This window comes from Ruditapes philippinarum, unplaced genomic scaffold (genome assembly GCF_026571515.1).
Source record: "Ruditapes philippinarum isolate M1 unplaced genomic scaffold, ASM2657151v2 ctg3244_1_1_1_1, whole genome shotgun sequence".
NCBI lineage: Eukaryota > Metazoa > Mollusca > Bivalvia > Venerida > Veneridae > Ruditapes > Ruditapes philippinarum.
The window spans coordinates 28,857-56,622 of record NW_026858270.1 but is presented as its reverse complement, the minus strand read 5'-3'; the positions used below and the strand labels follow the sequence as shown (position 1 = coordinate 56,622).

The 27,766-nt window shown below is 30.6% G+C and overlaps 1 protein-coding gene and 1 non-coding gene across 2 annotated transcripts; both read right to left on the bottom strand.

Moving 5' to 3' along the window:
- Window positions 1-481: 481 nt before the first annotated feature.
- LOC132752624 (uncharacterized) lies at window positions 482-26,131 on the bottom strand. The gene is made up of 13 exons (XM_060742965.1): window positions 26,094-26,131; window positions 20,283-20,306; window positions 18,496-18,534; window positions 12,936-12,971; window positions 12,537-12,569; window positions 11,037-11,078; window positions 10,238-10,279; window positions 7,592-7,630; window positions 5,713-5,751; window positions 3,558-3,596; window positions 3,056-3,094; window positions 1,919-1,961; window positions 482-978 (listed from the first exon to the last, which is right to left on the bottom strand). The coding sequence occupies exons 1-12, from the start codon at window positions 26,110-26,112 to the stop codon at window positions 1,936-1,938; spliced, it is 417 nt and encodes a 138-aa protein (XP_060598948.1). The 5' UTR covers window positions 26,113-26,131; the 3' UTR covers window positions 482-978; window positions 1,919-1,935.
- Trnae-uuc (transfer RNA glutamic acid (anticodon UUC)) lies at window positions 13,725-13,797 on the bottom strand. Its single transcript has one exon. It is a non-coding gene; the product is annotated as a tRNA-Glu (tRNA).
- Window positions 26,132-27,766: the final 1,635 nt, after the last annotated feature.

The following is a 27,766-nucleotide window of genomic DNA, read 5'->3' as shown; positions in this document are numbered from 1 at the left end:
ATTGATGATTTATATTTGAAATGGTTGGATATCTTCGAGATACTGCCAGGGTCATCACCTAAGAGTGCGGTACTCAACAGTACGATAATTACAATAAGAAATCGTCAAAAACTTTACAATTACAAAAATGGAACGCTAAAAAATAATACAAATTTATAAATGGCATTGAGTTCGAATGATTCTGAGACAGAACTTTTCTGATATTTTACAAATAGTAAAATTATGTCTTTTATATGAAATAATGGTTTAAAATAAATTGTAACTTAATTAATTCTTATTGATGTATTATTTACTTATTTATAAAAAATTAAACTATTTTTTAAACACAAAACTACATATTTGTTTGCAATTAACTTACTTGCAATAAAGGTTAAAACCAGAAAATATCATAATAAAATCTAAACAGAAGAGACAAATCATCACAACACTATCGCATTATCGTTATTATACTATGGCATTAGCATCATAGTACTGTCTTTATTGTTTTGGCGTTTTTATCGTTCTGGCGTTTTATGGTACTGTTGAGTTTTTTCTACAGTTGCGATTTTCTACTATCGATAGTATTCGTGCCCAGAACTTGGATAGGATAGGAGGCTAAAACTCTTATCTAAGATATAACTTATTTCTTTTAAAATATATTAGAGCAATACTTTCAATGAATGTTAAAATAATAACATTCTTCAAATTAAAGAAAACAAACATAACCATATTCTGCTACTAGGTAGGACGGTCATAAAATATCTAGTTGTATACATTTTGTAAATTTATTAATTTGAGTAAGTTTGTCTCACATATGGTCATAAGCTAAAATCATTTGTTATATTACAGGTTGCACAATTTAGAGCAACACGTTCTCAGGCGATATCTTAACGGTGTTTCGTAAAAATCTTATATTAATGTAATTGTATTGATAAATAATTGCATAATTGCACTGACCTTGCATTATGACACTTGAAAAGATTCCATTATTCACCAGGTCTGAAATGAATAAATATACATTTATATCAAAGACGTTTGCGACAGTTATATCTTGACATAAGGGCACCATGGAAACCGTATAATAAAATTCCTTTAAAACTTTGAATGACCTATGAATATGATAAAAGAAACATTTTATTGGGAAAAATAGTCAACGGGTTTGTTTTCGAATTAACTGCCCCTTTATCTTGAATTTTATTTCGACAAACCTTATATTTACTTTTGGTTTATGGTTTTCATTTAATCCTTCGCGAAATAAAACTTTCATAGGATTACATTGGGAATTTATTTTCAATTGTTTTTTTAGAATATCAGTAATGATTTAGGTGAAAAATGTAAAACAAAATAATTGGTGTTACTACATTGCGTTTATAATGGTATAAACAACAGTTAGCAACACTTACTTAAACATGACTGTATAAACAAAAGAACTTGTTATATTACATAAAATTCAAGAGCAAATTAAGCAGTTTTGAATACATATACTTTTATTTCAAACGTTGAAAGCAAAAAAAAAAAAAAAACAACAACAAATTATGCACTTTTGTTTCAGTTTTTAATGTAAAAGTAGAACATATAAATTTAAATCAATATTTGAAATATCTATCAAAATGATAAAGCTCATTAATATAACGGGATAATATTTATACTGTATTTAAGGTTCAAGACAAGGAACAATCACACGTTATCAAAAAGCATTTTTCGAGTGAATAATTGACTTTGAAATTTAAAGAAACATGTAAATTTTTTTTATACACATGCAGTTAAAAATCCAAAATACAAACTTGGGAGGAGCACATTTAAAGATCACTCTTACATTGATTGATAATTCATTTTTACTTATTTATATGAAATTTTGTTGTTCCTTGAAATTATCGATAAAATGCTAACAATTATAATGGAACATGTAATTGTATATGGATAAGACGATTGCACTGACCTTCCTTTATGTACTCGTCAATGGCTTTTATTTTGTGCCTGGTCTGAAAATAATATACATACATATAGAAAGTCAGTAGTTGAGTTTACAGACACTGGTTACGTATGGAAGCCAATGGTTGCAATAGACGTCAATTGTTGCTACCGGAAATCAATGGTAACTATTCAAGTAACTTTTTCGCGTAGGAAAGGCATGTATGTTGTAGACATGGGTTGCTAAGTTACATCAATGGTATTAATAGAATGATTACTAAGGTATTTCAATGGTTACTATGCAAACCAAAGATTGTTATGGAATCTCAATGTTTACTTTGCAAATCAATGATTGTTAGGAAATGCCAATGGTTTTTGTAAACTGTATTAAATATCATAGATAGTATCATACTTTTTTTCTAAAATAAATATTAAAAACATAGAAAACCTTTTTGTACCTTCATCATCAGATCACTTTTATCGAGAATATCCCGAAATCGTTAAAAATGGGTAGTACAAGTGATATAAATTCATAACAATATAAACTTTTCTTATTATTTCACTCTAACTAACAAATGCATATCACAAACTAAAACGTCATTAAAAGACTTACTTCAGAAGACATGTAATGTGTTATATAAGATAAGACTATGGTGTTTCTATCGAAATTAAAAATGACTACAAACGACCAGGTAGCCGGAAGAATTATTTTGAAATAAATATAGACCTACCTAATGTCAAAGGCTATCAGAAAAGCTTGATATCGATATTTTATGTATAAAAGTATTATAATGATGAACACATATTATTTGTAACATTAGATTTGCGCTAAATTGAAAATAGACTTATCTTAAAGTCATTACCAAAATGTCAAAGCCTTACGGAAAAGCTGATACTTGATGTTTTGACAATTTAATATATTTTAAATCTTTTGTCAAGGTTACTCGACTTTTTATTTATTAAAGTATCATAATGATAGCATAAACTATTTGTAACATTAGGTTTGCAACAAAATAAAAATTAACTCATCTAAAAAGAGTACCGCATTGTCAAAGGCCGCCGGAAAGGCATTTTAATGTAAAGTGTGTTTGATCAGTGATTTGTCAATGAGCTTAAAGGAAAATATATGTTATGTAAATTTATAAGATACATAAATCATACAAACTTTGTTCTTCTTTCGAGAAAAGACTGTGCCCTGTGTTATCTAAATTATAAAAAAATGGAAAATAAAACTGTATTAAACATCATATATAATATCATAGTTTTTTCTATAATTAATATAAAACATAGACAACCTTGCGTTTTCCCTACCACTTAAATTACTTTAACCCTGAATATCTCGAAATTGTTTAAAACATGGGCAGTACGAAAGATATAAATTAAAAATAATATGAACATTTTCTATTATTGGACTCTAACTAACAAATGCATATCACAAAACTAAAAAGTCATAAAAGAAGTACAGTAAGGAGAAAATGCAATATGTAACTTAAAGTTTGGACCGTTGTGTTTCTATCAAAATTAAATTTTAAATCATCTACAAACAAACATCGAATTATCAGAGGCAGCCGGAAGAATTATTTTGTGAGTTTGATCAGTGATTTGTCAATGAGCTTAAAGGAAAATATATGTTATGTAAATCGATAAGATACATAAAGGATACAAACTTCTTGCGTCCACCACGGAAAGACTGTATCTTATGTTATCTAAATTATAAAAAATGGAAAATAAAACTGTATTAAATATCATATATAATATCATAGTTTTTTCTATAATTAATTTAAAAAACATAGACAACCTTGCGTTTTCCCTACCATTTAAAATTACTTTAACCCTGAATATCACGAAATTGTTTAAAACATGGGCAGTACAAAAGATATAAATTAAAAATAATTTGAACGTTTTCTAGTATTGCACTCTAACTAACAAATCCTATCACAAAACTAAAAGGTCATAAAAGAAGTACAGTAAAGCTACAGTCTCACTTACATCCCGGCAGAGCCCCGGTAGACGTCCGGGGTGATCCGGGAACGATCGGGGTACGACCGGGAACAACCGGGGTACATCCGTAACTCTGCCGGCAACGTCCTGGATGATCCGGGATGATCCGGGAACATCCGGCATTCGACCCCGGATGGAATAAAATATTTAATATCACCGGGGTGGTCCGGGATGATCCGGGAAGGTATAGCTTTGCCGGCTTCATCCTTATCTCTGCCGGGAACGACCGGGGGTATACCGGGAAAGCACCGTAGCTCTGCCGGCACAAACCGGGGATGATCCGGTGTATGATATAGCCGGTAGAGCTACGGTAGAGCCCCGGTATATGCCGGCAGAATCCCGGTAACTACAGGCAGAGCCCCGGAGGATAAAGGTAGAGCTACGGTTGATCCCGGTAGAGCCCCGGCAAAGCCCCGGTTCATTTCAAAAGAAATAACGACAATTTGCGATGATTGCACTTGTTTGTATTAAAAGCCTTCCCATTTCCCTTCTATCCAGTATGGCATAAGGATTTTTCAGAAAATCATCATGAATTACTATTCTGGAACAATAGATATTAAATTAAATAAAAAATATGTATCAATGTTATCATTTTCGGGCGTTTTCAATCCACCGGGGTTCTACCGGGGCTCTGCCTGGATCGTCCTGGGCTCTGCCGGGGCTCTGCCTGGATCGACCGGGTCTCTGCCTGGGTCAACCGGGGCTCTTCCAGCGTCATCCGGGAACGACCGGGGAAGCACCGGCATGATCCGTAGCTTCACCTGGGCTCTGCCTGGATGATCCGGAGCGCATCCTGGGTGGTTAGTAGGGAGCTACCGTAGTGCTGCCGGGGTAAGTGTGACCGCAACAATAATTTCATCCCGGATCATCCCGGTAACTTACCGGGATGGTCCTGGGCTCTGCCGGGAGTAAGTGAGACCTTGGCTTAAAGAGAAAATGCAATGTGTAACTTAAAGTTTGGACCGTTGTGTTTCTATCAAAATTAAATTCCAATCATCTACAAACGAGCATTAAAATGTCAATGGTAGCCGGAAGAATTATTTGTAATAACTATAGACCTACCTAAGAATGAGTACCGTAATGTCAAAGGCTGACAGAAAAGCTTCATATTTGGACAACGTTAAATACTTTTAATGTTTTGTAAATGTTACTCGATATTTTATGTATAAAAGTATTATAATGATGAACACATATTATTTGTAACATTAGATTTGCGCCAAAATGAAAATAGACTTATCTTAAAATCAGTACCGTAATGTCAAAGGCTTCCGGAAAAGCTGATATTTGATGTTTTGACAACCTTACATGTTTTAAACTTTTTTTTAAAAATAAATATAGACCTACCAATGAATGAGTACCATAATGTCAAAGGCTGACGGAAAAGATTGATATTTGGACAACGTTAAATACTTTTAAAGTTTTGTAAATGTTACTCGATATTTTATGTATAAAAGTATTATAATGATCAAAACATATTATTTGTAACTAAATTGAAAATAAACGTATTTTAAAATCAGTACCATAATGTCAAAGCCTTACGGAAAAGCTGGTTTTTGATGTTTTGACAATTTAATATGTTTTAAATCTTTTGTCAAGGTTACTCGACTTTTTATTTATTAAAGTATCATAATGATAGCATAAACTATTTGTAACATTAGGTTTGCAACAAAATAAAAACTAACTCATCTAAAATGAGTACCGCGTTGTCAAAGGCCGCCGGAAAGGCATTTTAATGTACAGTGTGTTTGATCAGTGATTGTCAATAAGCTTAAAGGAAAATATATGTTATGTAAACTTATAAGATACATAAATGATACAAACCTTGTCCTTCCATCGGGAAAAGACTATGTCTTGTGTTATCTAAATTATAAAAAATGGAAAATAAAACTGTATTAAACATCATATATAATATCATAGTTTTTTCTATAATTAATATAAAACATAGACAACCTTGCGTTTTCCCTACCACTTAAATTACTTTAACCCTGAATATCCCGAAATTGTTTAAAGAATGGTCAGTACGAAAGATATAAATTGAAAACAATATGAACATTTTATATTATTGCACTCTAACTAACAAATGCATATCACAAAACTAAAATGTCATAAAAGGCGTACAGTAAGGAGAAAATGCAATGTGTAACTTAAAGTTTGGACCGTTGTGTTTCTATCAAAATTAAATTTCAATCATCTACAAACGAGCATCAAATTGTCAATGGTAGCCGGAAGAATTATTTGTAATAAATATAGACCTACCTAAGAATGAGTAACGTAATGTCAAAGGCTGACAGAAAAGCTTCATATTTGGACAACGTTAAATACTTTTAAAGTTTTGTAAATGCTACTCGATATTTTATGTATAAAAGTATTATAATGATGAACACATATTATTTGTAACATTAGATTTGCGCCAAAATGAAAATAGACTTATCTTAATATCAGTACCGTAATGTCAAAGGCTTCCGGAAAAGCTGATATTTGATGTTTTGACAACCTTACATGTTTTAAACTTTTTGTAAATGTTCTTCGCTATTTCATCAATAAAACTGTCATAATGATGAACACATTCTATTTGCAAAATTATGTTTGCGCAAACATGAACAAGGGCATCATTGTGGCAATATTCGCCCGTCACAGAAGCTTTTGACAGAGATGTGGCCATTATAGATATGCATAAAAGAGCTATCTCTGGGCTATATCTGGATATACTATTATCTCTTGTGTTTTTTTTATCTGAACTTCGACCCCTTTGTATGACCTTGACCTTAGCTGCAGGGACCAAAATCTTGCACGCGACACTCCGCCTCACAATAGTGAACATTTGTGCCAAGTAATAGTGAAATCCATTTATGCATGTAGACGTTTTGCACCGGACAAGCCTTTTTCAATGACCTCTAACTGTGACCTTAACCTTTGACCTAGAGACCTGATTTATGCACGGGACACAGCTTCTCATAGTGCTGAACAATTGTATGAAGTTTCATTACAATCTTTCCGTATGTGAAGAAGACATGCTCTGGACAAAATCTCTATATTTTAGTGACCTTGACAATCATCTTTAGTGACCTTGCATATATTAACGTTAATAACATGTTTTACACCAGTAGTCATAATAATGACCATTTGTGTTTCAATCCCTCTGAAAATGATGACTAAATGGTCCCAAATTTTCATATTTTATCTAAACTTTGACCCCTATGTATGACCTTGACCCCTATGTGTGACCTTGACCACAGGGACCTTAATTTTGCACGCGACACTCCGCCTTACAATAGTGAACATTTGTGAATCCCTCTATGCAAGTAGAAGTTTTGCCTCCGGACAAACATTTTTCATTGACCTTGACCTTTGACCTAGAGGCCTGGTTCATGCGCGGCACGGCTTTTATAGTGGTGAACATTTCTATGAAGTTTCATTAAAAGTCCCCCATAGGTATAGGAGATATGCTCCGGACAAAAATTCGACGCCGGCGGACCGCCCGCCCTCCCAGCCGCCAACCAGGTTGGGGTTGGGAACTATAATACGACCCGATTTTCAAACGGGCGTATAAAAAATGACACATCAAATAATGAGAACCGTATTGTAAAAGGCCGCCGGAAAGGCATTTATATGTACGGTGTGTTTTTATCAGTTATTTGTCAATAAGCTTAAAGCAAAATATATGTAATGTATATCGATAAGATACATAAATGATACAAACATTGTGCCTCCTTGAATACCAGTTGTTCAGTAATGCGACCTAAAATAAAAAGTAATAAAATAATAAATACATTAAACAACTAATATAGTATCAAAGTGTTTTTAATAATAAATATATATATATATTTATTATATATATATATATTTTATTATTAAAACACTTTGATACTATATTAGTTGTTTAATGTGTATATATATATCGATTTCATCCATCAATTTCTGTTTTCTGTGGATTAATAAACATATAATATAAAATTATATCGAATGAGATTTATAGTAATATCTTGTTTTTTTTAATTGATTTTTAATCATAGAAAACATTGTGTTTTTTCTTCTGCAACAAACATAACATTTATAGTGACTACCCTGCAATAACTAAAAACAGGTCAGAAAGAAAGGTTATTTTTTGTTCATTAATTAAAAACAAAATGAAAATTTGGAATTATCAATCCCTTTCACTTTTCACTAGACTGAAGTATATGGAGGCTATTCGTTGACAAAAATCCAGATTTGTTGATCTGAACTGAACAGATTGTTTACGGACAAAAATCAATTGTATTTCTTTTGTAAACTACAATGTTGCATTCTTGGATTTAACATTGTAAAAATCTATTTAAAAAAATACAGTTTTTTAAACGAAAAAACATTTACTGGTTTTCTGAGAGTAGCAATACCAAGTCTTCATCGTAACATGCGGAATACTCATTGTTCGAGTATATGCCGACAAAACAGAAGTCTCACTTTTAAGGGGTTGTTAGAGATTATTTTCAAGGAAGCATTAATTATTGATAAGGCTATATTTAACATACTCTTTTTAAAGACAAATACATTTTACTGAGCAGATTCCATAGGGATGAGTAACAGTTATGCTGCTACATTACTACTATCAAATTTTCAAGTCAACAGCTGAAGAGATTTTGCTACGACCAAATACTAAGACAGACCAAAGTCTGGCTGTTGTAGTAGCATTTACTATAACAGTAGTAACCTTAACTGTAGCGTATGACTTTACAAGAAAAAACTTGTAACAATAGTAAAATTAAAACCAAAGTTGTATGTACCCTTTCGTTCGTAACTTTTTATTCTTATCATACTGTATAGATACCTTTTCCCATTTTTACCATTTTTTCCAATAATAATATTTAAATGAGACCAAAGGCATGCTTGTTTATTTTATCTCTAAGAAAGCCATCACTTACAAAACTAAATAAATATTCTGTGTAGTTTTTTTGTACATTAAATAGTTCTCTGCATTTGATCAGAAAGAGAGCAATTCTAGGTAACAGCTATTGAATGTATGTAAACACATATGTTAGAGCTGTCATTGATTTAGTAAAATGCATAAAAGGTGTTTGCTGAAGACCAAAACGCTAGATCAGCTTAGATATATTTAATAATAAAAGGCTAAATCACATCGTATGACTCAAAATATCTCCTAATGTAGGTAAACAGAGATGCTAGGACACACTGAATATCTATTTTAACATTAAAATGGGACAAATTCACAAGTTTTTCGGTTATACAACGGAATTATCGATGGTAAACTTTGAATAATTCCGCGGTTATTCACTTGTTCAAAAAGCTGGGTTTTTCTACAAACCAATATAGTCATTTAAAGAAGGAAGGCACACGCTTATTGTTCAGTTCTCTTTAACCATGTTGCCAAAAGTGAAATTCAAGTAATGACGACTGAATGTACAAACACTTACACAAACAATTCGAACCGTTGTAAGTTTGAAGGCACACATATCCTGTCGGTGAAAGGCTAGCTCAACACAGAAAGTTGTGTGTGTGATTATACTATTATATGGGAAACATTTCCTTATGTTAATTCACCAACTTTAATTTTTGCATATTATTATGCTCATTATCTAAGTTGCATGTAAACAGCTTCAATTTTATCAAATCAAGATAATCAAAACGCTTACAACCAGTGCAGTATGTTACTCTCGGATCGACAATTAGATTTTGACTTAATTAAATCTGTTTAGAAGAACCGAAGTATGCATTGTCAAGTTTCAAAGGCTGGATTTTTCGCATTAGCCTCGTTAGAAGTATGCGTACCATAGATATTGTTAAGTCATGATAAATCTAACAGTACGGAAAAAAATGTACAGAAAATTGTTACAAAATCGTATATGTAAATATATAACAATATCAATTATTCTAAATATCAGGTTAACGCACGGGTTGCGGGGATATCGGAAAGTCAAAAATTTATATTTGATTCTTGGACAGCTTAAGATGTTTTTAACATTTTGCTAAGGTTGATTGATATTTTATGTTTTAAAGCATTACAATGATAAGTACATTTTATTTTCAATAAAAAGTTTGCGCATAAAATAAGTAGAGACTCATCTAAAAATGAGTAACCTATTGGGGGAAAGCTGATATTTAATACTGTGACAACTTCAGATTTTTTCAACCTTTTATAAATGTTAATTGACATTGTATGTATAAAAGTATTATAATGATAAACACATACTATTTGTTACATAAGGTGTACTCAAAAAAGAAAATAGATCATTTTAATTGAGAACGTTATTGTCGAAGTCCGCGGAAAGGCATTTTCTGTACAGTGTGTGTCAATGAGCTTAAAGGAAAATATATTTAATATCAGTCGATAAGACACACCAACAATACAAACCATTTTCTTCTATCAAGGAACGTCTGTTTCTTTTAATCTCATCTAAATAAAATCAAAAAATCAAAATAAAATTGTATTAGATGTCATATATGATATCATAGTTCTTTCTATAATCAATATAGGAAAGAAAGATTATAATCTGTATATTATTTAAAAACAAAATGAAAATAAGGAAAATCAATCCCATTCCCTTTCACTGGACTGAGATTTACGTATCATAGTCAATTTTAAGTCATGATAAATCTAACAGCAAGGAATAAAATGTACAGAAAATTGTTACAAAATCGTAAATGTAAATAAATAACAACATCAATTATTCTAAATATCAGGTTAACGCACGGGTTGCGGGGATATCGGAAAGTCAAAAATTTATATTTGATTCTTGGACAGCTTAAGATGTTTTTAACATTTTGCTAAGGTTGATTGATATTTTATGTTTTAAAGCATTACAATGATAAGTACATTTTATTTTCAATAAAAAGTTTGCGCATAAAATAAGTAGAGACTCATCTAAAAATGAGTAACCTATTGGGGGAAAGCTGATATTTAATACTGTGACAACTTCAGATTTTTTCAACCTTTTATAAATGTTAATTGACATTTTATGTATAAAAGTATTATAATGATAAACACATACTATTTGTTACATAAGGTGTACTCAAAAAAGAAAATAGATCATTTTAATTGAGAACGTTATTGTCGAAGTCCGCGGAAAGGCATTTTCTGTACAGTGTGTGTCAATGAGCTTAAAGGAAAATATATTTAATATCAGTCGATAAGACACACCAACAATACAAACCATTTTCTTTTATCAAGGAACGTCTGTTTCTTTTAATCTCATCTAAATAAAATCAAAATAAAATTGTATTAGATGTCATATATGATATCATAGTTCTTTCTATAATCAATATAGGAAAGAAAGATTATAATCTGTATATTATTTAAAAACAAAATGAAAATAAGGAAAATCAATCCCATTCCCTTTCACTGGACTGAGATTTACGTATCATAGTCAATTTTAAGTCATGATAAATCTAACAGCAAGGAATAAAATGTACAGAAAATTGTTACAAAATCGTAAATGTAAATAAATAACAACATCAATTATTCTAAATATCAGGTTAACGCACGGGTTGCGGGGATATCGGAAAGTCAAAAATTTATAATGGACAGCTTAAGATGTTTTAAATCTTCTGCTAAGGTTGCTTGATATTTTATGTATTAAAGCATTACAATGATAAGTATAATTTATTTTCAATAAAAAGTTTGCGCATAAAATAAATAGAGACTTATCTAAAAATAAGTACCATATTGTAAAAGGCTTTGGTAAAAGCTGATAATTGATATTTTGACAACTTGCGACGTTTTAAACTTTTTATAAATGCTAATCGACATTTAACGTACGAGAGTGAACACATACTTTTTGTAGCAAAATCTATGCACAAATTTCTATGACGTATCTAGGCTTTCACGCAGCAGACTAGTCTACTTGTACACATGTATATATGAATTGGAGTAGAGACGCGCAATTCTCCTAATGAGGTATACTATCCAGTATGGAATAAGTATTCATAAGTTGATACATTTTAGGTACCGTTATTGAATAAATATGTACTGTTTTAAATATTGTACTGTAAATTTGTTCTTTTTTCTTATGTTATATATTGCACGTACATGAACGACAGATTATGGTCTGTTTACAGGAAAATCATTTTTTTTATCATATGAACTAAACAAAACCAATATAGTAACTATATTTCTATATACTAAAACAGAAATTAGCTCAACTATTTACCCCTATAAATTAATTTCTGAAAATGTCAAATGACTTGCCTATATAAATTTAGAAAATATTATATTGTATGTCTTTGTGAACTTATATGAATTTAATATATATACTATTGTATGTCTTTGTGAATTTCAAAATATTATATAATGTTTGTATGTGAAATCAGAAAATAAAGTTATAAAAAAAAAAAAAAAAAAAAAAAAAAAAAAAAAATACGCAAAAATGATCAAAGGCTACCGGAAAAAGTTAATATTTGATACTCTGACAGCTTAAGATGTTTTAAACCTTTTGTAAATGTTACTCCACATTTTACTAATGAAAGTATCACAGTGATGAACACATACTATTTGTAACATTTCGTTTGCGCTTAAATGTATATAGACTCATCTAAAAATGAGAACCATATTGTCAAAGGCCGCCGGAAAGGCATGTTTATGTACAGTGTGTTAATATGAGCATAAAGGAAAATATATGTAATATAAATCTATAAGATACATAAATGATACAAACCTGATTGCTCCGTCAGGCTTCCTTTTATTACCTCTAAATTATAAAAATGCAAAATAAAACTGTAATATCATAGTTTTTTTCAATAATAAATACTTTTTTTACCGTGATTGTTAAAAATGGGTAGTATGAGAGATATCATTTAATCACAATATGATTATTTTCTATTAATTTAAAATAAATTGAAAATTATGAAAATCAATGCCTTCCACTTTTCACTACTAAATGTGATACTTAAAGTTTTGACCATGGCGTTTCTATCGAAATTTAAAATGAATTGTTTTAAAATGGCATGGCGGTCGGAAGAATTTTTTGTGTGAAAAGTTTTATCAGCAACTTGGTAACGAGCAGTTTAAAAATATCTTATATTATAAATGAAGAGAATAACAAAATTCTACAAACCTTGTCTGTTTTTCAATTCTTGTATTTCTTCAAGCTCTGAATTAATAAATATACAACATAAACTATATTAAATAAGATTCATAGTATTATCTTTAGTGTTAGTTTAAATCATTTCTTCAAATCATAGAAAACTTTTGTTTCTTCCGCATTACATCCATTACATCGAAATTATAGTGAATATCCTGAAATAATTGAAAGAGAAGCAAGTACTAAATAATATTATTTGAATATTAATTAATAAGAAAAAATACAAATATCATTTCTTTCGACTTTTCAATGAAATGAAGTATGTGTATCATATTCACAAACATGTCATGGTTAGTTATGAAATGTACAGAAAATAAACAATATATATATATATATATATATATATATATATATATATATATATATGAAAGAAATTCATGAGCGAGAAATTATACATAGAAAAATCGCCACGCCGCAGCCGGGACTCGAACCACGGGTCTCTGGATAGAAGGTACAATGCTAACCACTACACCACAACGGCCGTTGCTTTTTTTTCTTCGTGCTAATTGGCCTTTTATATTTAAGTTATTTTTATTTTTATTGTGACGTCATCACTTTTATTACTATAGCGGCGAGCTATTTATACCTTCTTTTACCGCAGTTGGCTGACTCAGTCACTATTAATTTTCTTATTACAAATATCTTATGGCAAACACATTTATTGTTTAATAAGACCATTCCCGCCGAAGAATGAATATATATGAAAGAAAGAAAGTCATGAGCGAGAAATTATACATAAAAAAATCGCACAAAAAATCGGCACGCCGCAGCCGGGACTCGAACCACGGGTTTCTGGAGTGAAGGTCCAGTATGCTAACCACTACACCACAGCGGTCGTTGCCTTTTCTTCGTGCTAATTGGCCTTATATATTTAAGTTATTTTTAACTTTATTGAGACGTCATCACTTTTATTACCATAGCGGCGAGCTATTTATAGCTTTTTTTACCGCAGTTGGCTGACTCAGTCACTATTAATGTTCTTATTACAAATATCTTATGGCAAACACATTTATTGTTTTATAAGACCATGTCCGCCCAAGAATAAATATATATGAATGAAAGAAAGTCATGAGCGAGAAATTATACATAGAATATAAATAAATAAATATATAAATATATATATATATATATATATATATATATATATATATAAAGGATAACAGAAAAGTCCAAAGTTGTTATTTGATAGTTTGACAACTTAAGATGTTTTAAACCTTTTGTAAATGTTACTCAACATTTTACTTATGAAAGTATCACCATGATGTACTCATACTATTTGTAACATTACGTTTGAGCTTAAATGTATATAGACTCATCTAAAAATGTCAAGGGCCACCGAAAAAGCATTTTTTGTACTATGTGTATTATCAGTTACTTGTCAATGATCTTAAAAAAGAAATATATGTTATGTAAAATTAATGTGATATCGATGGTACGAACCTTGTACTTTATTTAGTTTCTTTTATTTCTCACTAACTAACGTTTGCATATCATGTCTTATAATTAGGGGAAAAGGTTTACAAAAACTTGTCACAAATATGTTAATAAATCACAAAATATATGTTTATAGAATAGAGAAAAATGGAACCTCTAAAGAACTCCAAAACAAAATCAAAGTGCTGCAGCACTGAATGCGACGGACATGCAACCGGAGAGACATAAAGGCTTCTTTTAAACAAAAACAAAACACAAAATATATAACAGAGAAAATTTGTTCCATACAAGTTCGAGATTTGTAGAGCAATATATTTTGTGTCCCAAACTGATATAATTCAGATTTTCTACTTTCAAGCACTTAAATACAGAATGAAATTCATGCCTTAAAACTCTGGTCAAACTTGTAAATCAGTGTCCTTATCGATTTATTCTAAGAAATGATATGTAAATAGAAAAAAAACTGTCAACGAAATATTTCTAAAATAAATCCAGGCAAAAAAACTTCAAACATAATACATTATACATTTGAGAATGATATTTAGAATTGCTTCGTGTTATATCATAGTGGGCATATAGACAATAAAATATAAGTCATTTGTATTTTTATTTCTCTTGGATAATGTCTCATTAAAAAAAAATTTGGTTAAAATCATCAGCAATTAATAATGTATTTTTTAGATTTTTTTATTTACAAGGTAAAGATGTAGAGGCCAGAGCACATCGTTTTTATTTTAATTTAAATGTCACTTAAGCACTACAGTGTTTAGTTGTCCTTTTCAATTTCACACTAAATTCCATTTTCAACTTGTTTGCTTCTTACAATTGTATAGAATTTCTAAAAGTATTGCATGTAATCCGCTGGTTTATAATGTGTACTCCCTAATCGCATGTCCAAAAATCAGAACAGGTGAAGCAGAATCTATTTTTAGAATAGCGAAGGTTAATTCATATCATGACCTAGAAAAATATGTAAACAAACCACAAGAATCGGAAGTAGAACTGATATCATAACTTCCTTACCATGAAAGACTACATGGCGGTAAAGTGTTGAAAAACTCTTTTTTTACATGCATTTTCAAAAATAGATATTTATACTTACTATTGTACTGAATCTAATATATTAATAACTGCTGAATATTCAGCTAAACCCGCGGTATGAGTCACGAAAATAGTTCTTCTTTTATTAATGCGCGAGTTATCCTAGAGTCACAAAAAACTTTTGATTTGTTAATAATAATGTTTTGTATAATGTAGAAATATTTATTTCCTACTAATAATGTCTTGGAACTCAGAGGTTACACCTTTATTGTAGTATAATTTGCTGTCCTACTTTTTCGACAGCGGTAAATCGTTTCAGCAGTAATTTGCATATTGCGCAATAATACTACGGGACTACAACGTTTTTATCAATAATATACGTTCATATTTTAAATTGGATAACTTAATTTGAAATTGAAAAGGCTAAATATGGAAGACATTAAGATATCCAGACAAAGTATGGGAGTTTTGAAGGATCAAATTCATGTACTATTTCTTGGGCTGTTAATCGGTTTAGGACACATTGCGCGAGTGTAGCCAACGAAATCCCATGTGTAGATGACTTAGCTCTGAACGTGCCTGAGGGCGCGTCCGTCGCAAAAAATATTAATAAATAAATGTTGCAGGCTCGATTTGATTGAGCCTGTTCGTGCACGGTACTGGAAAGTGTAAGTTACTGTCAAAACTCATAGCACCAACTCAAGAAGTATTGAACATTTAAATATGAAGATGGTGAAAGTTTGAAGTTTAAAACATCCACAGATTTGTTCATACTAGCATGTATAGTACCATATCTTATGAATTTTAATTGATTTTCAAATGAAAGATACTGTTGCGTTTTTCCTGTGATATCAAGAACGAGAGATTTATCTTTAAATATAAATAGATCATTAATCAAAAATATGAACTGCTTTTCTATTCTCTTATCAAAATATGCTTATAATAATAAAAGAAACAATAATTTAGTCTTAAAATAACATATCTTTGGATCATGTAACAACTCGACGAGACCTCATATGTAAATAAGTTACAGAACTCTTCCAAGAAAATGCTAGTTCAGGTCAACGTGCAGAATATTCTCATGAATAGCCCTATTTCTAAAATATGATTTAATACTTCTAACTACGTTTACATATTTATTTACGTAAGATACAAATAAATCACAAAGGATAAATACGGACAGACCAACCCGTATAATTTAAATGACATACAGTACAATATATGAAAGGTGTCCATTGCGTGCGTTTGGGAACTGGAACCGAAACTAATACGGGCGTTGTCTCTTTTACAGAAATAATGTATTCATCCGACATTAATAAATTATAGTTCTTTTTGTCTTATGAGTATCGGAAAGTTAGCACTGGTATTGTAAATTGAAATTCAGTTTATAGCCTATCTTCCGCTAACTTTGAACTTCGAGTCAGCTAAAAGATCTCAATTTAAAGTAAATGAAGCTAAATTTCAAGCTGCTAGCTCGATATCGTAATTCACAGTTACATTAAGCAGGATCTTGATCTTTTGTTGAATCTGCTGGAAATTCGGTATTTGCTTATTTTCAGTTTCGAACTTCGAGCTAATTAGAAATTGAAATACAGTACAAAAATCAGCTTATTTATAAGCTAACTTTGAATTTCGACTTTCGAGCTGGCGCGAAAATCAACTCCAGGTCGATTTCCAGCTTTAAGAAATTAAAATTTCGCACTTTGAACGGCTTGAAAATTCAACTCAAGCTTGAAATTCGGCTTTCGTTCACTTCTTATTTCGACTTTCAAGCTATTCAACTCCAGCTCTAAAAAAGAGAAAATAAGAATCCCTAAAGAAAGCCCAACACTGCAAAATTGAAAATGTTGCAGGCTCGGTGTAATTGAGCCTGTTCATGGACGGTACTGTCAAGTGCTAATTCGGTTTAGTTTGAATTTTGTTCGTCGATTTGAAGTTCAAAGATAGCTTGAAATTCTCTATGAACCAATAGAAAGAAAGTCATGAGCGGGAAGCTATATATTACAAAATCAAACGAAAAAGCGGCACTCCGGAGCCGGGACTCGAACCACGGATCTCTAAGAACCACGGATTTTTTTTCTCTTTTCTCTGTAATTGCCATTTTTAAAAAAAGCTTTGCGTTGTTATGTTGATATTACATTTGATAAACGCACAAAAAAGTAATATTTTGGTGTAAAAAATAGCCAAATTTGGAGTGTTTGAGTGTGTGAACAATTATTGATTTGTTAATAAGTTGAAAGAGAAATTTGTTCAGAAAAACGGCGAGGCCCTTAAATTTTTCGTCTTTGGCTCAGCCAAATTATTTGTTTGCTATTGTACTAAATTGATTGTCATATTTTGTATAATACATAGAGGATATTTGTTTGTTATTATGTTCGATGAAATTTCTTTTCATCGTGCGAGTTTTAAAGTGTAGCTAAAAGTGAGATTATTTGCTTTAAAGTTCTCGAGATATTTTTAAACATTTTTTATCGAAGATTATTACATAAAGCTTGTGGACTCAATATTAAATGTCGTTAAACACACGGGAAACCATAGTTGGATCAAAAATTCAAATAAGCACTATAATGTATTACTTATTGCAAGTCCAATAATATGATTATGTTTCCTTTTTTTATTTTACTCACGCAATGTATAGAACATGCTATTTAATTCACCAACATATTTAAGGTTGCTTCATGTCTACAATGTTTAGATAAAAAGGAAGCACTTTTAAGATATTTATATAATGAATCAGGAATGCTACCACTTAGTCGCTACGGTTACATACCAAAGTACAAATTGTACCATAATACGTAGATCCTGATATACTTTTAACAAAGTTAATATGGTTGATAGGAATTGGACCCTATAGGTTTTGATAATACGGTTTTATTAAAGACAAGATTGGGCATAAACAATTATAAAAGTTATGTGATGTCAAAGTGACAATTTGATTTCGATATACGATAACGCAGTAAGTTATGTATTTTAAAACATATTTTACAAAATCTAACTCATTTGCAAAGCAGTATTGTATTGTCAAAAGGGAGTACATTAAGTTCAAAATTTAACAAACCTTTGTTTTCTATTTGCTTTAACAGTTCTTGCTTGTCGTCTGAAATTAAAAAAAATATGCAATAAATTTTATTAAAGGACATGCTGAATATCATATCTGTATTGCTTTGCAATTAAATGTTGTTTATTTTTAAAGAAATTTCAAATTTTCACACAATCACACAAGATGAACGGATGGTGAACATACGGATTTATCCATTTTAAGTATTATGGTGATGAACACCATAAGAAGGATATCTGCGGAAATGCATTTTGACAGCTAAAAGTAGTGTTTGTACTTTTATGCTACTGAAAACTATGTTGCAATCTCATAACTAGAGATGGGACAGTCAAGGAAAGATTTGGTAAACCACAAAAGTTTATGAAGATATGTTAAATTTGCATTAAAGAAACACAAATAATTTTGCTGAGAGGACTAATTCAATAATAGCTAATTGACACACATAAATGGCAGTTTTAACACCTTTGAGAGGACTATATATTTATATAGACAATTCTAGACCTTTAAACTCTTACTGTGTGGCAGGTAAAATAACAGTCACACAGCTCTTTTAGCGGTTACTAACAAGTTGTATGACTCTATATTTTTCAGATAGCATTTTAATGATTTCTTAATACCATTGAATGGAAATTTTGGTATCTGTCTTCATGCACTATGTAATTTTTAGTGTATACAAACATAGCCGTCTTGTATTGTAGTTACTGGAACGGTAGTGATGACATAGTTATGATGTGCAGTTCAGTTAACGTTGTACTTATCAGTAAATACAGACCATTAAAAACATGTCTAGAAACCCTCAATTTCCCCCTATTTCGTTTCTCTTGTTAAATGTAAATGCTTCTTTTTAACACGGTACTGTTAGTATTTCAAGCTTAACATTTGCGTTAACGTTGGTTTTATCAGTGATTTACTTTAAAAAAGGACGCCTGGATGCTTGCAATACTGGACAGTTCAATAACCTCTAATATCTTCGTTCTACCTATCTAAATAATATATAGTCCGCTTTAAATTATGTTACAAGCAAAGCAATAGACACGCAAATTACTTAAACGTCGTATATATCAAGATAATGCTGATGGGTATCATAAGGATACGAGTTCACCCTTGAAAGAGCTTTTAGGAACCATCAAGAAGTTCTATCTTGTATAATTATACAACATATGAAACTTGTAACTTATCGAATGACAATACAATCGAGGAATGTGATAAGTAGTAAAATAATCTTGATTAGAGGAGATATCCCGAGAGCAATGGAAACATCAATTCTAACTTGACAATTCAGCAGTTCTACTGATTTTGTTCATGAGAGATAATGTAAATATTAGCACTACATCTGGCTTTAGTAATTTCCAATGTCATACACTTATGCTATAACAACCAATGTCCTGATAAGGAAGGCGTTGTTAATATCCTTAATATTTTTGACAGATTTGTAAAAAAAATCGACTTATTTCAAAAAATAGCAATTATTTTTTTACAAAAATATATGCATAAATGCATATTTCCCTTCTTAAAAAGACAGACAATTACATGCTGGTTGACACTATTAGATTGACCTTTGAATGGGCAATTAGGCAAACAGAAAAATGTTTTCTTCTGCATTTAATTCGTAAACTGCATTATATATAAGTTTTACAATGTGTCGAAAACATGATTATACTAAAACGTTGGCTATTCCTAATACGTATTTGCTGATGGACACAATTACCAGGAAGTTTGGGTACATTTGTTAAGGCGATAATGCAAACAATGTAAATTTCAATTGGTTATACAAAGTCTTAACTTACCTTTCTGTAATCTTTGTTTTATATCTAGAATAATATAAAAATGTTTATTATGATGTTTCTTAAAATTCATTGTTCAAAATTTATTTATCTACTTTAATGTGCATCTGTTGGCCGATAAGCAGAAAAACTGTGTACTAGTATGGGGAGACAAAAAAAAACTTCAGTATATGAAGTTGAAAATGGGCAATTAGCCACAATGACATAAAAGATTTTATCTAGCTATAAAATATATAAAAATGAATATAATATTGTTGAGGATTGAACTGTTTCATATAACATAACAATAGAAACAGAAACAAATTAAAAGATAAAGCTGAAGCTTACAGAAAGTATATAAGGCGTACAATTACAATGTTATGAAGAACTACAAGCTTTAAGTTTAATATTGTTAAACTAGCCTTATATATCAACACAATTTATTAATAAGATTTACTTTTGTTTGAGAATAGTACAATATATAGATTAAGTTTTGATAACCAATGAAAGAGAAAACGAAAATGAGGAAACAAACAAAAACAACATATTACGCCATTCGTTTCGCGTTACTATGCCTTAAATCGCGTTTCACGCCTTTATTCGCGCTACTACGCCTTTATGTTTTCAAATTTTATTTTATTTGACACAATAAGAGTTTCGTAGAACACACTTTGCAAAATGTAACATGAGAATTATATCCTTGCAATTTCACGCAACCTTTGATTAAAACTGTCATTTCTATTCAATTTCATTAACATTAATAATTCTAGAATGCAGACTGTGGCACAGTTGAATGAAATCCTCTATGTTTTAAGGTTTCAGAAAGCACGATGTTTAATAATGTCCTCTATGATAAATTTTGAACGCCACTTACACTAGGTAAAAATACTCAACAATATCAATTATTTGATCTGTACAATTTAAATGAACATATTGATTGAGTCCTGACTTTATATAGAAAAATTGATAGAGTCCTAACTTTACATAGAACTATTGATTGAGTTCTAACTTTACATAGAAATATTGTCTGAGTTCAAACTGATAAAAGTATTATTATATTTCTGTGCTGATGTTCACTTTTATTTAGTATAGTTTTGGTATGCAATACTTTCCACTGAAAAACTTGTATACCGCAACATCGTTCCCAACTATCAGAGGAAAACATAAGTTTTTTGTCTATCCATGTTACTGATGAAGTTTTGTGAAAACAATAATTCCACTTTTCAACAAATATATCAAAATTTAATGATTTCATGGGCATTTATTCTATGTTAGAATAATTATTAATTCTACGTTAGAATTTGAAATTCTGAATATTTCAATTCACTCAACTATAAATCTAATATAAAAGTTTCAAAGTGCTTGATAGCTAAACGACATCTAGGTCGAAACCTGCGAACTTCTATTTGAAAACTTTGGTTGCTACAAACCACTGAATGTATTCTTCACACCCGTGTATCGGGTTATAACCTAAAAATCTTACATCTATTGGTACGGATCTGAACATTTAGCGCAAGGGTAATGTTTTCCGGTGGTAATCAGACTCTGTCGATTTACCGATAAATATAGCCAGGGGTGTAAGATAGGGCTTTTAGCACCATTATGAAAAATACATTTTTTTGTCTTAAATGCAAGAAATTGTTGTTGTCACATATTTACCAGTACCTTTAGCATGGATATTTTAGAATTGAACAGAAGAATAAATCCTATATGAGACTATCTAGAAAGACGTTAACACATAGGAAAAATACTTGAATATTATTAGTGCTGGTTAAATATTCTGCTATAAAGTATTTAAAATGTGTAAGTCATGGGTACTTATATTTTTAGAAATTGACTGGTTTACTTAGATGTATTTTTAAAAATATTTGATTGGTAAATTTCATTACGGTAAGAAATAGTAAAATATTTTAAAAATTACAAAATTAATTATTGTTCAAATGTTTCGATGACTTGACTGTTTAAAATCAGACATTTATGATAAATTTATGTATTTTCCCTTACTGTAATGAGTTCACAAGTGATAATTTGATTATTTTTTCAATATGTTTTTAGTGAAACATGTTTGTTTAAGTTTTATTATTTGGCATTATAAAAGTTTAAAGCAGCTTACTTTAAATCACCTGAACTAAACTGAGTGCGTTTGAACCTCGCCAGGAAATTTGAATTACTCTTGAAGCTATCCCGTAAGCTAATAGATAATTTAATGTAATTCTTTACTTGTTATATAAACATACACCTAAGGTTTAACCATTACTGTATCGATGCAAGGAAATATTTACAGTATTTATGTGAAACAGGAAATCTTTTTAACTTAAATGGTCTAAGGTGTCTCAGGCCTCCCGTGAGATTTGAAAGATCTTACATTTTCACGGGTCTGATGAATCTAACGCTACACCGGAATCAACAGTCATCCAGTTGGTGTAGATTTATTTAACACAATATAAGTGTTAAAAATATTTCTTTTCTATTTAAAGCTCCTGTGATCTAGATTTTGACCAGAGATTATCCATATTCTAATTTAAACTAGCAATCATCAAAACAATCTACCTGATCAATTTCCAGGATAATTGGATCAAAACTATTGCAACTAGAGCGTTAACAAGATTTTTCTATTTTTAACTTCTGTGAGCTAGTTTTTTAACCCGAGATCACCCATATTCGAACTTGACCTAGACATTATCCAAACAACCTTCCTAATCAATTTCAAGGATATTTGGATCAAAACTGCAGCCACTAGAGTATTAACAAGGGTTTTCTATTTTTAGCTCCTGTAACCTAGCTTTGACCCGAGAGAACCAATAATCGAACTAGACCTAGAAATCATCAAAAAAACCTTCCTGACCAATTTCCAAAATATTTGGATCAAATCTGCAGCCATTAAATTAATGTACTTACAAGAGGTTCTATTTAAGCTCTTGTGACATAATTTTAAATCAGAGATGACCCATATTCAAACTTGACCTAGAAATCATCAAAACAACCTTCCTGATCTTCTTTCATGATATTTGAATCAAAACTTCAGCCACAAGTGTGTTAACAAGACTTTTCTATTTTTAGCTCCTGTGACCTAGTTTTTGACCCGAGACAACCCGTATTCGAACATGACCTAGAAGTTATCAAAAAAAAATTCTAAAATATTTGAATCAAAAGTTCAGCCACGAGAGTGTTAACAAGATTTTTCTATTTATAGCTCCTGTGACCCAGTTTTTGACCGGAGAGAAACCATATCAGATACCCTAGAAATCATCAAAACAACCTTCCTCATGAATTTCCAGGATATTTGGTTCAAAACTGCAGCCACTAGTGTTAACAATATTTTTAATTATGACCTAGTTTTTGACCAGAGATTACCCATATTCAAATTTGACCTAAACATCACCAAAACAAGCTACCTGACCAATTTCCAGAACAGTTGGATCAAAACTGCAGCCATTAGAGTGTTAATAAGAATTTTCTATGTTTAACTCCTGTGACCTAGTTTTTGACCCGACATAATCCATATTCAAAGTTGATCTCGAAATCATCAAAACAACTTTCCTAGCCAATTTCAAAAATATTCAATTAAAACTGCAGCCACTAGAGTGTTAACAAGATTAGTCTTTTTATAGCTACTGTGACCTTGTTTTTGACGTAGATGACCCATATTCAAAATTAACCTAGAAATTATTAAGATAAACTTCCTCATTACTTTCTAGGATATTTGGGTTAAAACTGCAGTCACTCTAGTGTTAACAATATTTTTCTATCTTTAGCTCCTGCGACCTTGTCTGTAAATCACTGAAACAATCATTCTGACAAAGTTTGATTATGATCCAATCAAAACTGTGACTGCTAGCGTGTTAACAACCAAAATGTTGACGACGAACGACGCACGACGACGGACGCCGGACAGAATATGTGGTCAAATGAGCTCAAAACACGGAAATGACTGCTCAGTACCAAGCAGATATAAGGAGAATCAGTACAAAGTTGCATGTGCAATAACTTTCAATTAACTGGGAATATTGAAAACATATATTCAATAAAATTTATTACACAAGGTAACAAAAGCCGCCAATATTGGATCTCGCTCGACTATAACTCACTTCTTAAGTCAAACATATCACAGGAAGTGTTTTGGAGTAAAAAATGAATCTAGAAAATATAATTTTCTTGAACAAAATATAATCGAAATGCACATATTTGACCTAGTTAGACAAGGTCATTAAAATAACAAGGTCACATCTGAAATAATCAGTTTTATCATAATGTGTTCCTTTGTCCAAGATTGACTCAAATCTATCAGTAAAAATACCAGTTATGACAATTATAGCAAATATCAATAATTTGACCTTGATGAAAAGGTCACGAAAAGGTCAATGTCATACTAAAACTTATACAGCATATCGGTTTTGTCTGATATTTCCTTTTCTTTAAGTATTAATTAAATATGTAAACAATTAACAAAGAAGTGGCAATTTAAGCAAAATTCAATATTTGACTTTGACGGTTAAAGTGAATTTAAGGTCTTTTCATATCAGAATTATCAAACATGTCGGTTTTGTCATATGTATTCTTTTGTTCAAGAATATATCAAATTTGTTAATGAGTTGCCCATTTATGACGATTTAAGCAAATATGTCAATATTTGAACATGATGCTCGAGGTCAATTAAAGTTAAAGGTCATATCGGAATATTTCCTTTTGGTTTTCCATTTGTGTTACTTTGTTTAATAAGTATGAATCAAATATGTAAGTAAATAACAAATGCATGACAATTTAAAAAAAGAACATGACAAGACAGTCAAGGTCAAAGTTAAGTCAATGAAAAATTTGAATGATCAAACAAACTGGTTTTGTCATAAGGGTTTCATTTGGTCAAAGTATTCATTAAATATGTAAATAAAAGACAAAGTTATCAAAATCTAAGCTAAGTTCAATATTTGAAAGTCTACATATAGGAGAAGGCCATATTTGAATTATTAAACAAGTCAAGTTTGAAATGAGTGTTGCTAGCGTATTCATAAAATAAATAAATAACATAGATATTTCACCTTTAATGTCAAGCTCAAACTAAGTTCAATGACATTCTTAATGTATTGTCCCATGTATTGTTTTGCCGCAGTATGAAGAAAATCAATTTATTAATCACAAAACTAAAACGTTTAAGCGAAGAAGAGCAAAAATAACGAAAAATAAAAAATAAATTAAACCATGTGAAATTACATTAATTGTTCTTCAAGTTAAGGTCATCTATGAGTCAAGATCAAATTGCGTTTTACACTGTCCTTGAAGAAGTTTGCTCAAGTAAAAAAGAGAGTCCATTAATAAATAACAATATAAAAGCCAATTACAGCTAGAGTCAAGCAATATGCAATAATTTGAGTTTTTAGTTAAGGCCATTGATGAATGAGATCGTTATCAATTTAATCTACTTGAAGGTCTATTCCAAAGTACATGTATGAAAAAGGTAAAGTTCAGTATGGCCACCTTAAGAGTCTTGCCCAATGGGTTGTTGTGTCCGAATATGAAGGTAATCCATTGAGAAAAAAAAACACAAGGCCAACGTTATAGTTTTCGGATGGCAATGGCATCGATAACAGCAACGACAATATACCGGAGGAAAAGATCTTGTTTTTCTTCGAAAATGTCAAGCTAAAAATATGTATATACGATGGTATTAGATTTTCTTTTTTTCTGATCATGTAACAAGATATTTTCGCCTTTTGTTTGTTATACATTTGGGAACAACTTTTTGATTAAGTAAAGGTACGATAAAATCAACCATAGATCTACATGTATAAGAGGAAATAAAAGAAAAGAAAATAAAGAAAAAGAAATAATGTTACCAACCACGTATGTCGTTATTCATTTCAGTAGTTTTTTTCCTGAAATAAAAAATAATTTACATATTACAAATATAAAAAATGGTAATTATTATCATTTGCAGTGTTAGGAACAACTCACAATAAACGGAAATACTTGTAGCAATTTCTAATCAGAAGTGCCGGATAAACAAGTATTAGAAATAAAGTTTATATTGAAATGCAAATTGTAGATTATCTTTGACATTTCTTTATCATGGATAAAATAAACCTTTCATTCCTATTATTATTGTTGATTTTGAACCTATTATATTTCGCCCTCATTTAATGATATTTTAAATAATAATTAAAGAAAATAACCTGCATTTGTAAAAAAGCTGCAGTCATGAGATGATTTCTTCTTTCTCCATATTATACATTAACAATAATAAAAAACATCATATAAAAATGACATTAGCATTTTATACCTCTAAATTATAATATATTCTTTCTTTTGCATTTTCATAAAATAAACAGACATATAAATTAATGAACGTACTTATATTTAGATTTATTATTACATGACTGGCGAAAACTCTTGTGGAAGCTTATAGTTATGTTTACGTGTCCTTAAATATTTTTGTAGACAGACGAACAACTATTGTAGAGAAAGCGCCAAAGTTTCCAGTTTATTAAAAGTCTATGACCACAGGTAATGCAAAACTGTCGATCACCAGTTCGTTAATTTTGTCCAGTCATTAATTTTGCCATATGGAGGAATTTCAAAATAGGTTTGAATAAATTCGTAGCACATAAAGATGCTGTATCGTACGCAATATCTTGGGGTCGATGTCACCATTTAACATCAGTTTAAGTGTCCGGTCAACATGTTCGGGATTTCTTATCTCAAAGGGCCACGTGCAGGATTAATGTCTCTTATTAAGTGTCAAGGTCAAACTTGTAAGTTGAAAGTCATAATATAATTTTAGTTTTATTGTGTACAGTTGACATTTGATTTTTTGTAGCACTGGATATATTCTTAATAGCAAAATATAACTCTGTTGACCACAATGAACGTGTATCGCACACATAATTTTGGTCCATAGCCCAAACTCCACGCTTGTATGTCAAAAGTGCATAAAAAATGACCTTTTCATAAAAGTACATATATATTCGTATCCGCTCAAAAATGTCTGTCAATTATGGCTTTTAAAGCACTTTGCAGAAAATGTTGAAGAGTATATTATTAAGATAAGTTAGACTAAATGTCTTAATTTAAACTAGCACTTTTTATTTGCAAGATTTCACTGTTTATGTAAAGAGTTATGTCAAATGACTTAAACGTGAATCACAAAAAAATACTAATAATTATTTATACACTTTATTTTTTTTCAATTAAGAATTGTTCGTTCTACGAAAATTTTAAGCGTGAAGAAAATTTATGAGTTTTTCCGTAACTATGTGCAAAATCTCATAGAGTACATCTGTAGGTAGGATTTCCATAAAATCAGTATAACAAGCTGGATAATGAGCACGACCTTTAACAATGCATTGATTAACGTAGTGGGTGGGGTAATATTAAAACTTTTTGTAGTAAATAATGTATGTATAGGAACAGTCAATTGACATAATGATTTTTAAGAAGACATTAAGACACAATACGAATAGGATTATCAAAAAAAAAACAACTAAAGATATGATGAATATATGAAATACCACTGA